Source organism: Neophocaena asiaeorientalis, unplaced genomic scaffold, assembly GCF_003031525.2.
Source record: "Neophocaena asiaeorientalis asiaeorientalis breed wild unplaced genomic scaffold, Neophocaena_asiaeorientalis_V1.1 scaffold346, whole genome shotgun sequence".
NCBI lineage: Eukaryota > Metazoa > Chordata > Mammalia > Artiodactyla > Phocoenidae > Neophocaena > Neophocaena asiaeorientalis.
This window is the reverse complement of record NW_020175400.1, coordinates 2,576,920-2,595,091: the sequence shown is the minus strand read 5'-3', so window position 1 is coordinate 2,595,091 and position 18,172 is coordinate 2,576,920. Positions and strand designations below refer to the sequence as shown.

The following is an 18,172-nucleotide window of genomic DNA, read 5'->3' as shown; positions in this document are numbered from 1 at the left end:
TTTTTTTTTTTTTGAGGTACACGGGCCTCTCACTGCTGTGGCCTCTCCCGCTGCGGAGCACAGGCTCCGGATGCGCGGGCCCAGCGGCCATGGCTCACAGACCCAGCTGCTCTGCAGCATGTGGGATCTTCCCGGACTGGGGCACGAACCTGCGTCCCCTGCATCGGCTGGCGGACTCCCAACCACTGCACCACCAGGGAAGCCCTTGCCCATTTTTTGATTGTGACTTAAAGAGTTTTAAGAATGCTTTGTATACCATGGGTATAAGTCCTTTATCATGTATGTAATTAGCAAATATTTTTTTCAGTCTGTGGCTTGTTTCATTTTCTTAATGGTGTCTTTTGAAGCACAAAAGTTTTGATTTTTAATGAGATCCAATTTATCAGTTTTTTTCTTATATAAATTATGTTTTTGTTATTGTATCTAAGAAATCTTTAATCCAAAGTCTTGAAGATTTCCTACTGTGTTTCCTTTTAAAAGTTTTATAGTTTTAGCTCTTATATTTAGGTTTCTGATCCATCTAAGGACTTGTTTTTAAGTAGGATATGTTATACTTTTCAGATGTAAGTTATGACTCCTTTTTGATTTATCTGTTCTAGGCAGGACAGCAAGGAGATTTCGGTAGTAATATATGTCCTTTCAGCATTGCCCTCTTCCTCTCTGTAACAAGAATACAGAGATTTGAGGAACAGGTATTTATGAATGACTTTTTGGTTCCTTCTGTAGTTGATAAAGTGTACAATAGTCTGTTTTTAAAAAATTATCTTTTCCTAAACAATTCCACTCCCACCCTGCTAGCAGCATATTTCCCTATAAGAATGTAGGCCCACACTGTTCTCTGTGGGCTGCTTGAAGACTTCTTCAGATACTTGGTTTATACCTCCACTTCCTATTGTGTGGTAAGCCAGGTGGTGAGATGGGAATAAGAGTGGAAACATCACACAGTCCAAGTAGCAAGAATGGGAAGTTTAGCTGGGTATTCATTGCAGTTGTATTATGTTGTAGCTTTCTAAGAAACTGTCCCTGATCAACTTGAAATTAATGAGAATCTGTTATTTGAAAGAATGAAAATACAAAATCCTTTACCCTTTTTTCTCATATGTGTTTCTCTGGTTGTGGGTAATATTGCTTTTTAGCCCTTTTTCTCTCAAGGAAGACCTGTCTTCAGCTCGTTTAAGTTCCCACTGAAAGTCATAATTTTTGTATCATACTCATCAGTGAAACAGTTGTCATAGGGATATGAGTGTATGGCAGCAAGTAGGAACAGTTACAGGGTTAAGATTCTATAGTATGGGCTATCATTTTTTGCTTCATTTTCCTATTTCTTTCATTATATTAGGTATTTGACCTTTTAAAGTCTTTGGTTATAAAAAGCTTTAAGGATCTTCAGCTTCTCCAAGGCTCAAAATTTCTTCAGAATCTAGTTCCTCATAGATGTTGTGTTTCAACCATGATCTTGGAAGTGGTAAAGAATAGGTAAGTTCATGAACCATAAGGTTCATAGGGTATTTAGTGTTAAGATCAGAAGATCCTTGAATCCCAAGGGCTGAGTTCTTGGCCACCTTGATAGCAAGGATACAAAACTGAAGTAGGTACCTTTGCTCCTTTCATGCTATTCCTTTAATGCTATTACTACTCTATTGGCCTGAGTCTTCATTGGCTTTTTAGGTGAGTAGAAAACTGAGTTTTATTTACTTTAACTGTTGGAGTTTGGGACTGATGGATGGAATTGAATTAGCAGTTTTAGACAATTAAATTAGCAGTTTTAGGCAAATCCATTTTAAATCAAATTGAAAAAACTGGTAACCATCCTGGTTGTTACTTTCATGTTTAATGTTGTATTTCAGAGTATACTTTAGCTGTTATAACGGTCTTTACTATGTCATGCTTTGTCTGTGGTTTGTCTCCATGGTTTGCTATATTTAGCTCTATTGACATACTTTGTGTTTACCGGAAGATACTTAGAGGTGCAGAACATTAATGTACTAGGAAAAAAAATCACCTATGAACCAATACAACTTCCAGGTTATACTTACCTCCCCTGTTTACCAATCATGTATGAGCTCTTTCATGTTACAGATAAACATTTTGTAGCAAACCGACTACAACTGTCTCCTCCCTCCAAGATGGTAACTTTAGCCCACAGCACACATTTCTCCACTTCATTCTTGTTAAGATTATTAACAGACTATACTTACTTAGACTTCATAATTTTACTGGTTTCTTTGTTTACATCTATCTTTTGAACCTCATACTTTTCACTTGGAAATATGCCATAAGTATATATTTTTTGCAGTAATCCTTTCTGATATGGTTTGTGGATAGTAAACTTTTCATATCTGAAAATGTCTTTGTTTTGCTCTTCCACTTGAACAGCAATAGTTGGACGAGGTTTAAAATTCTGAGTTTATAAAAAAAAATAATAATAATTCTGAGTTTATAATCAGTTTCACGTTGTCTTTTTGCATCTAGAATTGCTGATGAAAAGTCTGATGGTTATCTGATTCTTGTATTATTTTAGATAATCTGTTATTTTTCTTCATGGGAACTTTTAAGACTTTATTTTTATCCTTGATCTTCTGAAATTTAACACAATTTGTGTTTATGTAAAGTTCCTTTTAAATTCATTTCTGTTTGGTAATTGGTGTGCCCTCTCACTGTAAGGAGTCATGTCTTTCCTAAACTCTGTAATGATTTTCTTCTATTTTCTTTGAGTACTGTCTCCCCTTTTTCTCTCTTATTAACTGTTGGAATTTCTTGATCTATGTGCTGTATCTCTTAATTTTTCTTTCACGTTTTTCATATTTTTGTCTTTTTGTGTCAAGTTCAACAAAAATTCCTTAGTTCGCTCTTCTCGATAATTATTTCTTCAGCTCTGCCCATTTTATTCTTAGGTCCATTTATTGAGTTTTTCACTCTATCCGTCATGTTTTTTATTTCCAGTATTTCTAATTGGTTCTATTTTCATAACAGTTCATTTTTTGTTTCATGCTATAATATTCTTTCTTATTTCTCTGAGGATATTCATTAGACTTTTAAAATCTTCTCTTTGTTCCATTAACCTTTTCCCTTAGCGATTAGTTGTCTTCATTGAGTTTGGTGCTTTTCTTTCGTGGTGATATTGTTTTCTTGTATTTGGTGGTTATTGCTTATCTCCTTATTATCGTTTTTGATATTCCCCATTAGTTTGTCTGAGAGTGCTGTATCTTTTAACACATTCTGCCTCTGTGACTTGAGGATAGTGGTAGGGTGTACCAAGGGCTAATCTTCTAGGTGTGGCATTGCCCTAATCCTCCAGCATGTTGTCATCCTCTCAGAGTGCTGCCCTGCCTCATATGTTTTTTAATGTTCTGTAGTTTTTGGATTTTCTCGGTGTTCTGTCGTTAGAGATTGCTTGCCTACCATTCCCATTACTGTTCATTAAGAAATTCAGAATTGATGTGGAGTGTTGGTTATCCAGGTCAAGTTTGGGAAATATGTAACGTGGCAGAGAATATAGAGGTAAGGTATTTTACTAAGTTTTTCTTCTTAACTAAACTTTGTTTTCTTGCAGTGTTCACAGTTGGGATCATGTTACTCAGGGTCTGGTAGAACTTGGCTTCATTTTAATGGATTCCTATGGGCCAAAGAAGATTCTTGATGGAAAAACTATTGAAGCCAGCTCAGGTCTTTCTAGAATGCCAAACCAGCATGCATGTAAGCTGGGAGCTAATATCCTGTTGGAAACTTTCAAGGTGAGACTCTAGTTTAGCAACCATTCCCTAATAAATAGGGCATTAACTTGGGAGTCTGGGGGACAGGGCAATTTGAGTATGTAGCAGTTTCCCAGAACAGAGATTGGGATAGTAATTGAAACATTATAGACCCAGTTTGATGAAATACTTACTTTCTCACTCTTTATTTATATGAGATTTTCATTTATTCTAATTTCTGTTCTTCCTGACCATGTTTTAGAAGTTTGAATATAAGTTAACTTCCTCATGATTTCCTCTTCTTCCTCTAGCAGTAAATCATTTCTGGGTTTTTAAAATTCCCTTATACAAAAAATAATCTTTTAGGTTGCTGTAGAACATCAAGCTTGAAGAATCATGCTTATTGGTTCATTGTTTCTGAAGAACCAAATTGGGGAATTTACACTCTTTTAATTCATTACCATATTATGGCTATCATCTCAATCTTAATTTCTGAAATAGCTTTCAAAAATGCATTTCAAGTTCAAAAAAGATCATATCTGAGACTAAACAAATTTGCTTTGCTAGTGATTTCTCTAAGACATCTTCTTTACATTCAGTTGTTCACTGTATCTACACAACAAAAGTATCTGCTAAAAATGTTATTTGGAGGCCAATTTAAATGTAAATCTGATGTTCTGATCCAGAACTATGAAGTGAATGCCATATAATAGTCCTTGAGAGTTGTGTATTAGATACATATGACTCTCCTTAACCATAATCCGATTAAAAACATTCTTAGAATAAGAAAATGGTTTTTGTTTTTAAATTAATCTTTTTTAAAACTAAGAAGGTTCCACTTGATTTCACACAGATGTTGGCTTTGCCAAGGTATCTATAGAACATAGAATTTACTAATAATCAAATTATTAGTCCAGGGTCTGAAAGTAATTAGTCTGTATTCCAAAGTTATCAAGTTCAGGTATGAAATTTAACTAAAATTCAAGTAAAAATTCAAAACAGGTTGTTTTTTAGGCAGTTGCTCTGCTTGTAGAAACTGAGGAAGGGCTTGGTGAAGATTTTGTAGGTTTTCAGAAATTTTCGTGGGCTTTTAAATTTTAAAATAAAAGTTGTGCATACTGTCAGGAATATGGACATTGGCATGTAATAGATACCTAGGTAGAATTATTCCTGTTTGATGCTGGACCTTATATGTAGCAGTACTTTCATATGATTTCTCTTTTAGGCTAATAAAAGTTTGCCCTGCTAATGAATTGTCTGAGCACAGAATGAGGGTAGAATTGAGTGATTCTTTCCAGATGATTCACATTATATTTGTCTTTGAAATAAACAGTCCAGTTTTACCCATATTCAAACTATTCTTTAATCTGCCTAACATGCATTGATATAATTGTAAGCTGAAGGTCACCAAGGAATATTTTATTGGTTCTTCTGTTCTTTTTAGATCCATGAGATGATCAGACAAGAAATTCTGGAGCAGGTCCTCAACAGGGTTGTTACCAGAGGATCCTCCCCCATCACTCATTTCATAGGTATTGAACTTTGGAAGGGTGGATAAAGTTGTCAGGAACATTTTTATTTAAATGTCATAATGCTTTTGGTCCTGGAAAAAAAATGTAATGATACAGTAGATTGACATCTTTAATGACATCTTTGATTATGATGCCAGTAAAACATAAATGCATTTATATTGTCTATGGTTGTCAAGAAGGGAAAGAGCATATAACTAATGAGTGAAACTTCTGTCTTGCATCAGCTTTCTCTCTTTTTTGTTTGAATACTTCTCAGGTGAGTGCTACCCTTCTGCTGTCACTCACTGACCTCCCGTTCTCTTAACCCTTGACATTCGTTTTTTGTTTTTTTGTGGTTTTTTTTGGCGGTACGCGGGCCTCTCACTGCTGTGGTCTCTCCCGTTGCGGAGCACAGGCTCCGGATGTGCAAGCTCAGTGGCCATGGCTCACGGGCCCAGCCGCTCCACGGCACGTGGGATCTTCCCAGACCAGGGCACGAACCCGTGTCCCCTGCATCGGCAGGCGGACTCTCAACCACTGTGCCACCAGGGAAGCCCTAACCCTTGACATTCTGACTTCAGTACTGGTCTCTTTGGTGACCTCTGAATATTTTGCTCTTTTAATACGTATATCCTAATGTCTAAATCCACTGGTCTTTTCTTAATCACCAACTTTCTTAATTCCTCTATCATTCTACACTGTTTACAACTCCCCTGAAGTTGATAACTGTAATAATTTGCATCTTATCCTGCCTATGATCAGTTTTTTTTTCTTCTTTAGTGATTCCTTTTCTTCTATCCTTAAATGTCAGGGTTCTCCAAAACTCTGTACTTGACAGTTCATTCTACTTTTATTCTTTCTTTACAGCTTTATTGAAGTATAATTGAGGTACAACAATGTTCACATATTTAAAGTATAACAGTTTGATAACTTTTGACATACGTATACACCAGCGAAACAGAAAGTATCACCACAGTCCAAATGAACATATCTATCACCCACAGATGTTTCCTGGTGCCTCTTTGTAATTTGTTCCTGCATCCCTCTCTTCCTTCCCATCTCTCATCTCTAGTCTGGTCTGCTTTCTGTCACTATATATTTTAAAAATTTTATGTAAATGGAATCCTACAGTGTGTACTCCTTTTTTTTTTCCTTTCTTTTTGGTCTGGCTTTCACTCAGCTTAATTCTTTTGAGATTTTTCTGTAGTTGTCACACGTATCAATAATTGATTTCCTTTTTATTGTTAGTATTCCCTAATACGGATATAACCACAATTTATTTATCCATTCACCTGTGTGCAGGTTTTTAGGTTGTTTCTAGTTTGGGGCTATCGCGATTAAGCTGCTTTGAACATTAATGTATAAGTCTTTCTGAGGATGTATGCTTTCATTTCTGTATGGAAACATGTTATAATGGAATGGGTACACCATATGGTAGGTGTAGGCTTTATAGTTTAAGAAACTGCCAGACTATTTTCCACAGTCGTTGTACCATTTTACATTCCTATAAGCAGTGTTTGTAGTTGCTCCACATTGTGACCAACTCTTGGTATGATCAGTCTTTTTAATTTTACTCATTCTAATTGTGTTTTTGTTTGCATTTCCTCAATGCCTAATGATATATTGAACATTTGCCATGCTTATTTGTCATTTCTATATTTTCTTTGGTTAAATGTCTGTTCAGGTCTTTTGTCCATTTAAAAAAATTGAGTTGTTTCCCTTTTTTTACTGAGTTGTAAGAGTTATTTATATATTCTAAATACAAGTCCTTTGTCAGATATATGTTTTGCAGATATTTTCTCCTGGTCTGTGGTTTGACTTTTAATATTTGTAACAGTGTCATTTGAAGAACCAACATTTTCAATTTATCAGTTACCAGTTCATCAGTTTTGTGTAGTTCCTGCTTTTTATGTCATGTATTAAAAAAATTTTTTGCCAAACCCAAGGTCACTAAGATTTTCTCCTATATTTTCTACTAGAAGCCTTATAGTTTCAGTTCTTATACTTAGATCTGTGATCCATTTTTGTTAAATTTTGTATAGGATGTGACATAACAGGGTTCATCTTTTTGCTTAAGGCTACCCAGTTGTTCCAACACAATTTCTTGAAAAGATTATCTTTTCTTCATTGAGGTACCATGATATCTTTATTGAAATCAACTAACCATACATGTGTGAGTCTATTTTAGGAATCTGTTCTATTCCAGTGAGCTATGTGTGTGTTATGTCTTGATTGCTATAGCGTCATAATGTGTCTTAAAAGCAATAGTGTAAGTCTTTTAACTTTTGTCTATTCTAGGTCCTTTGCATTTCCAAATAAATATTCTAATCAGTTTGTCAGTTTTTATAAAAGGTCTCAAGTTTTGATGGAGATTGCCTCAAATGTATGGATTAATTGGGGAGAGAATTGGCATCTTAGCAATATTGAGTCTTCTAACCCACGAACACAATGTATCTGTCCATTTATTTACTTCAATTTTTTTCATTAATGTTTTGTAGTTTTCAGTGCATGGATCTTGCATATCTTTTGTCAGTTGATCCCTATTTCATTTTTTTGACACTATTGTAAATAGTATTTTTTAAATTTTCAATTTCTGATTGTTGATTGTTGTTGTGTAGAAATAGTTGCTTTTTTAATATTGACCTTATATCCTGCAACCATGCTAAACCCACTTATTAGTTCTAGTCGCTTTTTGGCAATTCCTTAGGATTTTCTACATAGAAATCACGTCATCTCCAAATCTAGACGTTCTTGATATCAGTGATATGTCTTTTTTCTTTACCAGTCTGGCTTAGAAGCTTGCCAGTTTTACTAATCTTTGAAAGAATGAGATTTTAGTTTGAATTTTCTCTCTTTTTTTTTTTTTTGTTTTCAGTTTCACCAAATTCTGCTTTTTATTATTTCCTTCCTTTTGCTTGCTTTGGGTTCATTTTGCTCTTTTAAGTGATTGAAAAACATCAAAAGAAGAATATATCATGATACATGAAAATTTTAGACTTTAGAGTTCATAAAGTATAGTATTATTGGAATACAGACATGCTCAATCATTTATGTGTTGTCTATCTTGCTTTTATACTTTACCAGCGGAGTTGAGTTGGTGTGTGTGTGTGTGTATATATATATATATATATATACACACACACACACACACACACACACACACACATACATACATACATACATACATATACCAACTCGTGATATATATATCTATCTCACATGACCCATTAAGCCTAAAATAGTTATTGTCTGGCCCTTTACAGAAAAAGTGTGCCAACTTCTGGTCTGTTATATTTACCTAGATATTGATATTGCTATTTTTTCCTTCCTGATGATTGAAGTTTCCTTTTGTTTGTGTGAAGGGTTTTAACTACAAAATCCATTCTTTTAATAGAAGTAGGGCTAGTCATGTTATCTGAATCTTCTGGGTGAACTTTGGTAGTTTGTGTCTTTCAGGGAATTTGACCATTTCATCTTAAGTTATCAAATTTATTGTCATGAAGTTGTTCCGAGTATTCCATTTAATGTCTGTAGGATCTATATTGATTTGCCCTTTCTGACTCCTAAAAGCCATAATTTGCATCTTTTCTCTTTTTCCTGATTAGTCTAGTAAGAGGTTTATCAATTTTATTGATTTTTCTCCAAGAACCAGCTTTTGGTTTCATTGAGTTTCTCTGTTGTTTTTCTGTTTTCAGTTTTATTGATATGTGCTCTTTTTTGTTTTGTTTTTACTGCTACTTTCGGTCAGTCTGTGCTTCTTTTGATTAAAAGTGTATGTCATTAATTTGAGACCTTTCTCTTTTTTTTCAATACAATCTTTAAACTATAAATTTCCTTCTAAACGTTGCTTTAGCTGCATCCCATAAATTTTGTTTTTTATTTTCATTCCGTTCCAAATACTTTTAATTTCTTTTGTGATTTGTTCTTTAACCAGTGGGTTATTCAGAAGTGTGTTGTTTAGTTTTCAAGTATTTGTAGATTTTCCAGGTTTTCTGTTATTGATTTCTAATTTGTGGTTATAAAACATACTTTGTATGATGCGAATTTTAAAAAATTTATTGAGACTTGTTTTATTCTCAGAATATGGTTCATTTTGATAAATGTTCTCCATGCTATTGAAAATAATATGTATTCTATTATTAGGTAGTTTTCTATAAATCACTGAATTCAGATTTTTCAAGTCTCCTGTGTCCTTACTGATTTTCTGTCTACTTATTCTGTTAACTATTAAGAGAGGGGTGTTGAAATCTCTGACTTTGTATTTATAGAAATGACTGTCTGTGCCTTTCAGTTCTATCAGTTTTTGCTTCAGGAATTTTATAACTCTATTATAGGGCATAAACATTAAGGATTGTTATGTCCTCTTGGTTAATGGATCCATTAATTGTTATGAAATGACCTTTTTGTTCCTGGCAATATTATTTACTCTGAAGTCTACTTTGATATTAATATAACCTCTGCAGCTTTCCTTTTATCAGTGTTAACATGGTATATTTTTTCCATCTTTTTAGATTTAACTTATTTCTGTCCTTATATAGTTAACTTGCGTTTTATTATAGACAACATACAATTGTGTTTTACTTTTTTTTATCCAATTTGACAGTCTCTGACTTTTAATCAGGGCAGGCCATCTACATTTAATGTGATTAACATCTGGCTATTTGTTTTCTACTTTGTCTGTTTTTTGTTCCCTTTTTTCTCCTCTTCCTTCTCTTTTTTTTTTTTTTTGCGGTACACGGGCCTCTCACTGCTGTGGCCTCTCCCGTTGCGGAGCACAGGCTCCGGATGCACAGGCCCAGCGGCCATGACCCACGGGCCTAGCCGCTCCATGGCATGTGGGATCTTCCTGGACCGGGGCACGAACCCGTGTCCCCTGCATCGTCAGGCGGACTCTCAACCACTGCGCCACCAGGGAAGCCCTCTTTAGTCTTTTTTACTTTGTGTTTCATTTTAGATAGTTTTTATTGCTGTAAATTCAGATTCCCAAATCTTCTGCAGTGATCTTATCCATTAAAATTTTCATTTTTAGATGTTTGATTTATGTCTTCCGTATCTTCTCTGTCTTTTTTTTTTAAACATGCTTCCCTGACCTATCTTTTTTTTAGCTGTGCCACATCTTCTTGCAGGATCTTAGTTCCCCAACCAGGGATCAAACCTGGGCCCCTGGCAGTGAGAGCACCAAGTCCTAACCACTGGACCACCAGGGAATTCCCTTCCCTTACCTTCTTGAACATATATTTATTTTAGTTCTTTTAATGTCCTTGTCTACTAACTCTTATCATTGTGTAATTTCTGATCTGTTTTTATTTATTTATTTCCTCGTCGTCATGAGTTGTGTTTTCCTGCTTCTTTGCCTGATGAATAATTTTGATTGGATGGCAGACACTGTGAACTTCACATTGTTAATTTGCTGGATTTTTTTTTCCTTCGAATATTATTGAGCTTTAAGTTTCTTGGAAAGCATTTAATCCTTTTTATGATTATTTTTATGTTGTGTTATATAAGACCAGACAGCCTTTAATCTAGGGCCAACTTGGTGCTACAATTAAAGCAATGCTCCTTGTATATTATGAGGTGTCTCCACTGTGGATGTTGTGAATATAAACTATTTCCTGTCCTTTATGACCTCTGAGAATGGATTTGCCTACTGCTTGCCTGTGATCTTTTCCCTGACTTAGATTGTTTTTTCATACAGATGCACTGACTAGCATGCAGCTAACATACAAGGGGAGCTACCTGCACATCTCCAGGGCCCTCTTTCCATGCAGCTCTTTCCTTTCTGGTACTCTGCCCTATGAATTCTAGCTGCCTTAGCTTTCCTGAATTGTCAGCTCTGTCTCTGTAACTCAGGAAGACCGCTGGATTCTGAGTTTCCCCTCTCTGTGCTACTGCCTAGAAACCCTCCAGGCAGTAAGATGGGGCAATTATTATAAGTCTCTCCTCATTTATTTCCCTTCTCTCAGGGATCATTGGCTGTACTGCTTCTTGTCTGGTGTCTGAAAATTGTTGTTTCATGTAATTTGGCTTATTTTCTTGTAGATGTTTAAAGTGGGAATATAAATCTGGTTACTCTTACTCCATCCTGGTGGGCAGTGTCTGTCCCTCTTTTTATACATTATCTTACTTGCAGATATCATACCCCTTCTCATGATTTCAGTTATTTTGGTGGGGTCTTTTGTGGGCATGGCTCCCAAATCTTTATGTCAAGACTCCTCTTTCCTTAGTTCAGTGCTTCAATGACTTCATTCCTGCTGGATATTTCCATTTAGTATTTTTTTTCCTTTTATTTCAAATGCAATACTGTTGCCTTCAAACAAATTCCCCTTTCCGTTGTCCCTATTTCTGTTATCTGAAACACGGCTCTGAGTCTCAGAGGCTAGAATTCCTTTTAATCTTCTCAAATACACTTGGTACCTAAGTTCTTTCATTCTTTCCCTCATACTGTTACCTCTTTCTTCTTTTTTATACCCTCCCCCACACACATACACCCATTGCCTAATTCCCAGTCTTATAACCTTGCATTTAGACTACTACCACAGCTTCCTAACTGGTTTCCCTGCTTTCTTTTTTCTCTGCAGCGATTCTGCCTGCAAATTGCCGCCAGATCAGTATTCCTAAAATACCACTCTGTCATTCAAAACTCACTAATACTTCCTTTCATAAATTACCAGCTCTTTATCCTGGTATTTAAAGTCCTTGATGGAATTCTCTGGCAGTCCAGTGGTTAGCACTCAGTGCTTTCACTGCCATGGGCCTGAGTTTGATCCCTGGTCGCAGAACTAAGATCCCAGAAGCCACGTGCCACGGCCAAAAAAAGTCCTTGACAATTTGATCCAACCTACCTTTCCAGCATTAACTTCCATTATTTACTTTTCTGACTGCTTCACCCTATCTCCGCAGATTTCCCCACCATCCTCTGAATATGTCTTACACTTGCCTTTCCTGTACTTTTACTCGTACTTTTCCCTTTAAATATAATAGTTCTTTCCAGTTCTTTGTGCATCTAAATGTTACCCATCTTTTAGAATCCAGCTTAAATTCCTTCTTCTCTTTGCTCTCCTAAAGCACACCATCTCATAATGATCTCTTCCTTTGCGCTCCTGTTTAAACTCTCTCTTTACCATTTACTAGACAATAAACAATGTTTGGAATTATTAGATTTTTGGTATCATTCTATTACTTCTTTCATTCTTTTAAAATATTTTTTTCTTCACTTCCAGCTAAATTAACATTCTTGAAGGAAGAGAGACCAGGTTTTGTGCTTTTGAATATTCCTTATAGGACCATATTATTATGCTTGCACATAATAGAAATTCATAAATATTTATTGATTTATTTCAGTTTGGAAATATGAAGACAATGTGTGCTACTTATTCAGGCAGTATAATGGGTTTCTTCCTTTCTTTTAGACAGTTTAATTTTTGTAGTCTTATACTATCACCAGAAGAAATTTTACAAGTATCCTGGTTACATTGACCTTAAAGTCTTAATACATAGAATCAGTAGAAATCAATGTTGCAGTGTATTTATTTGAGAAAGAAACAAAAAACTTTTTACCATTTCTTTCTCCATTTTATGTTCCTTTTATTTGAAACGTTTTTAGTTATTTAAGGCAACTGATTATAGATTCTGTTTTTCAGACCTGCTTTCAGATATCATCATGTATTCACCCTTAGTTCTTCAAAGTTGTTCTTCTAAAGTCACAGAAACTTTTGACTATTTGTCCTTTCTGCCCCTTCAAACCGTACAAGGGCTGATGAAGGCAGTGCTGGTAAGTCTTGACTCCTAAAAAGAGCTCACCACAACTGAGGTTGAACTGCCGAGTGGAGGTCTGATGTATTTCTTACACATATACGTGTAAGAAATACTGTTTTCCTTGATTCTAGAACATAAAACTTTCCATTAAAATAGAGTCTATTTTCCAAGTTTACCCCCTCTTCATAGTGCTACTCTCTCTCCTTTGATTCAGTTTCAAGTTAGTGAAGTAATTGAAAGGCTCTTAGGAAATTATTAATTGAGGACAGTAGGTTTAAAGGTATTCACAACTAGTTTCAATTAAGCATTTCAAAATATAAAATTGTCCTTATTACTAAGTGTAATAAACAATGCAACTTGTTTATAAAACAGAGCCAAACTTTCTTATAAAAGCCAAATGGTAACAGTATTGAGTAGAAATGTGCTAAGGCTAATAAACAAATTGCTGTTTTTACCTACTGATTCTTCCTCTTTCAGCCCCTTCTAAAAGTCAGCTTGTCAATAAGAGACTCCTTGATACTTGTCCTTCGGAAAGCTATGTTTGCCAGGTATGTAGCCTCCCATGAGATCTGAGGAAGTGATGCTTTCTAATGTTACTTAGAGTCCTCTCTGCAGTCATCTCTAGTACAACCTATTCACAGCAGTCATGCAAATTCCTAACCCAAACTTAGAGATGATAATACCATCTCCTAAAGATACTATGAGATGGGTAATATGTGGGAAGCATTTGTTACTTTAAGGATAAGATACCAAATTAATATCACATTGGCCATATTATAATACACTCATGGATATTCAGAGGAGCAACTAGTAAGTAGCCATATGCTATTTATCCCTATTCTAGAATTAACAGTTTGTTGTTACTCCTTACCCAAAAGCATGTCTGATAGGCCAAGGTTGTATATTGTAGCATCTATAACATGAATTAATCATTGAGCCTCAGTGAGATGAGTGTATCATTTTTCTGCATGGAGGGTTTATAAGGCACCAAGCACTGCACTCCTCTATGAAGAAAGGAAGTGCTTCTTTAAACTCAGAGAAAATCAACAATTTCCTTTGCTATATTTAGTACTTACATTTGAGTTATCAACCCATTGTAGAGCCTTTCAGCACTCTTGTTCTCATTTCCCTCATAGACTTGTCAGCAGGATAGAAGAAAGTATAGATAGTGCCATGAGGTTAAGTAGATAATGCAAAATTCAGCTGAATTCCTATACTACTAATTGCTGTGAACAGCCAATGCCTTTTTTTTTTTTTTTTTTTTTTTCGGTACGCGGGCCTCTCACTGTTGTGGTCTCTCCCGTTGTGGAGCACAGGCTCTGGACGCGCAGGCTCAGCGCCCATGGCTCACGGGCCCAGCCGCTCCGCGGCATGTGGCATCTTCCCGGACCAGGGCACGAACCCGTGTCCCCTGCATCGGCAGGCGGACTCTCAACCACTGCGCCACCAGGGAAGCCCCAATGCCTTATTTTGAGTATATAAATTCAATTTATTTTGCTCTGTGCTTCATTGTTTATACATATTCCTTTCCTGTACAGAACTAACTGAATTTTTCTGACCCAGAAGCCTATTCCTGTGAAATCAGTACTGTTTGGTAACTTCTTCTCTGTCTATTCCTGAGCTAGCCAGCTTGATGCCCGAAAATCTGCAGTTGCTGGGTTTTTGCTGCTCCTGAAGAACTTTAAAGTTTTAGGCAGCTTGTCGTCTTCTCAGTGCAGTCAGTCTATTGGTATTAGCCAGGTAAGGATTTTTTTTCACACCAGCTTATATAGTGTGTGCACTGATGCAGGAGCTGATGATGTGCAGACTCTTTTTCTTTTACTCCTGTTCTGGTTGTACAAATGATCCTGAAACTAAGAGTCTGATGATGATGATGATATCAGCCAACACTTTTTAATGGAAAATTTGCTGTGTGTTAACTGTGCTTTTCAAGGTGGCTGTTGAACTGAATATTGATTGAAATGTCGCTAGTTCAAATTGAGTGTTGCTCTGTGTGTAAAACACACACTGGATTTTGAAGACTCTGTGTGAGATAAAAGAATGTAAACTATCTCGTTAATTTTTAATTTTGATTATGTGTTGAGATAATATTTTGGATGTGTTGGGTTAAATAAAATTTTAAAATTAATTTCACCAGTTTTTTTTACTTTTTTGATTTGACTACTAGAAAATTTAATATTATATATGTGGCTTGCATTTGTGATTTGTATTGTGTTTCTACTGGACAGCACTGTGCTAGACTCTATGCTAAGTGCTTTACATTTATTTTCTCATTTAATCTTCACAGCAATTCTCTGAGGCTAAATACTGTTATTGTCCCCAGTTTTGATAGTTTACTTACTTTGTACATCTATTAAAACCTGTAACCTGAGAAAACAAAACATTTTACAGTAATGTGATAATCTAGGTTTTGCAGCAATAAAATTGTCTTTGTCATTTAAATTCAGTAATATACGATTTGTAAATAAGAGACGTATGTGTTTACTAGTTTCATTAAGAATCCTTTATTGCTCTGGTATAACTATACAAAACTTGTGTTTATAACATATGACATAGATTAAATATTAGGAACACTGGGTATCATTTATGTATTGTTATTATCCCCAATTTAAGGGTAAGAAAACTGAGACTGAGAGAGGTTAAATAACTTGCCCAAGGTGATATGGCCAGTAATGGGTAGAACTGGGATTTGACCTCAGTCAGTATTAACTTCGTCACTAAGATGCCTGAAGTAAGGATTAGGAGTTCTTGGTCTATAATGGCTGAATTTATTATATGACTCAAACAAGCAGTGTTATTCTTTGTCAAGTCCATATCTGAAGAAAATAACTACCTACCTCTAAACCTCTCAGGAGTTCACGGAACCAAAAAGCTCAATTCTTCTAGCTATTGAAGACATGTAAGGAAATCTTTTAGACCTTTTATGTAAAATCAAGTTTATTATGACTACTGAATTCTAGAGGCATGAAATAATCTGTGTGCCTTCCTAAGCAGGTGACATTGCCAAGGAAAATCTTAAGGAATAAGGAAGAGTTAATTTTTTTAAGTGCTTGAAAATTCTCTTAGTCCAAACTAGAATAAGAGTGATAACTTATCATGGCCTAATAATGGTTATAATGTCTGCCTCAGTCCTGGGTTTTGGCATATGGGGAAAGCTAAATGTAAGGTTCTTTGACCAAGTACATCAGCTCATTTTACCCCCTTAATAGAAACTACTTACTCTGGTAAGATAGACATGAACTGGCCTCTCTTCTTTTCAGGTCCATGTGGATGTCCATAGCCGTTACAATTCTGTCGCCAATGAAACCTTTTGCCTTGAGATCATGGATAGTTTGAGGAGATGCTTAGGCCAGCAGGCTGATGTTCGACTCATGCTTTATGAGGTAAATCAGCAGAGTGAAGAGATGTAGTACTTCCCTCCCCAACTCCGCTAATAATCCTTTTAATTTTAATAATTTTTTTTCTGATTATCAAAGTACAGTAGATATGCTCTTACTTAATGTAGTTAGGACCAGTAGTTAGCGATGATTAGCCAAAAAGTCATTTAAGGTGAGGAATCATAAAGAATAGTTAAAACACCTTAAATGTTTTATTTTAATTTGAAATATTTAAATGTACTGTTAATTTACCAGTCTTTTGCTTTAAGGCCAAGTCCTTTTGGTTTTGAGTATGAGTCTGCCATTTGGAACTTCCTGTCTCTCAAACAAACCATAACTTCAATGTATTGCCTATAATTTCAAGTTTTTGCTTATGTAAAGTAGGATAAAAACTTTAAAACACTTCAGATACAGTCTTAGTATAGAAATCTTCTAGATATGTTCAGTTTTTCCCCTAAGTTTTTAGAATTGTCTTACCCCTAATTCATCAGAAATTGGTTTTAGAGATTTACTTTTATTAAGTCTTTCCAAAACATTCAACTTAGTTGATAAGGTGTCCATATGTGCGTGGGTTTATCTCTGGGCTTTCTATCCTGTTCCACTGATCTATCTTTCTGTTTTTGTGCCAGTACCATACTGTCTTGATTACTGTTGCTTTGTAATATAGTCTGAAGTCAGGGAGCCTTATTCCTCCAGCTCCTTTTTTCGTTCTCAAGATTGCTTTGGCTATTCGGGGTCTTTTGTGTTTCCATACAAATTGCGAAATTTTTTGTTCTAGTTCTGTGAAAAATGCCAGTGGTAGTTTGATAGGGATTGCATTGAATCTGTAGATTGCTTTGTGTAGTAGAGTCATTTTCACAATGTTGATTCTTCCCATCCAAGAACTCAACTTAGTTTTTATGAAAACAACTTCTCATTTTTTTGTTGTTGTTGGTTTTGGCCATGCCACATGGCTTGTGGGATCTTAGTTCCCTGACCAGGGATTGAACCTGTGCCCTCGGCAGTGAAAGTGCAGAGTCCCAACCACTGGACGGCCAGGGAATTCCCAGAAACAACTTCTTTTTCATTTTGCACTTGGTTTCCAACAGTTTACAGAATATCTGATTAGATCACATAATTAACAATGATGGTACAATTAGCAAAAACTGAGAGAACAAATATTACTACTGACTTGTGATTAGGATATAATTCAGCCAGTGGGAACAAAAGTTTGCAGTCATGAGGGATTGCACTACGATTGCTAGCATTTAGTATGCTGTGTACTTCAGCATACATATTTCATAGGATGGAGAGCATTAGATAATCTAGGAAGTAGATTAAGTGGAAGTCATTTCAGAGAACACCTACTGTAATACTTTTAATTTGCCCCCTTTTTTTTTTTTTACTAAATTTATTTATTTGTGGCTGCATTAGGTCTTCGTTGCATGCGGGCTTTAGTTTTGTCGAGCAGGGGCTACTCTTCCTTGTGGTTTGCGGGCTTCTCATTATGGTGGCTTCCCTTGTTGTGGAGCACAGGTTCTAGGCACGCGGGCTTCAGTAGTTGCAGCATGTGGGCTCAGTAGTTGTGGCTCATGGGCTCTAGAACACAGGCTCAGTAGTTGTGGCGCTCAGGCTTAGTTGCTCTGCAGCATGTGGGATCTTCCGAGACCAGGGCTTGAACCTGAGTCCCCTGCATTGGCAGGCGGATTCTTAACCACTGAGCCACCAGGGAAGTTCCTATTTGCCCTTTTTAAAATAACATTTATTGAGCTACAGTGGTTGCAGGGCACTGTACCAGACATCGGATTTTTCAGGTTTATTGTAGAAAATACAGGATTTTTTTTTTTTTTTTTTTTTT

General features: G+C 35.9%; 1 protein-coding gene across 6 annotated transcripts in view; it reads left to right on the top strand.

Annotated features, from left to right (window-relative positions):
* Positions 1-18,172, top strand: part of FANCI (FA complementation group I) — an 87,239-nt gene that overhangs the window by 38,921 nt on the left and 30,146 nt on the right. For all 6 annotated transcript variants that reach the window (XM_024766433.1, XM_024766431.1, XM_024766435.1 and 3 more), the window contains 8 exons: positions 600-692; positions 1,340-1,476; positions 3,554-3,734; positions 5,137-5,224; positions 12,844-12,974; positions 13,436-13,506; positions 14,584-14,698; positions 16,219-16,341. In XM_024766433.1, coding sequence (XP_024622201.1) covers positions 600-692; positions 1,340-1,476; positions 3,554-3,734; positions 5,137-5,224; positions 12,844-12,974; positions 13,436-13,506; positions 14,584-14,698; positions 16,219-16,341 — 939 coding nt within the window. The remainder of the gene's footprint in view (positions 1-599; positions 693-1,339; positions 1,477-3,553; positions 3,735-5,136; positions 5,225-12,843; positions 12,975-13,435; positions 13,507-14,583; positions 14,699-16,218; positions 16,342-18,172) is intronic.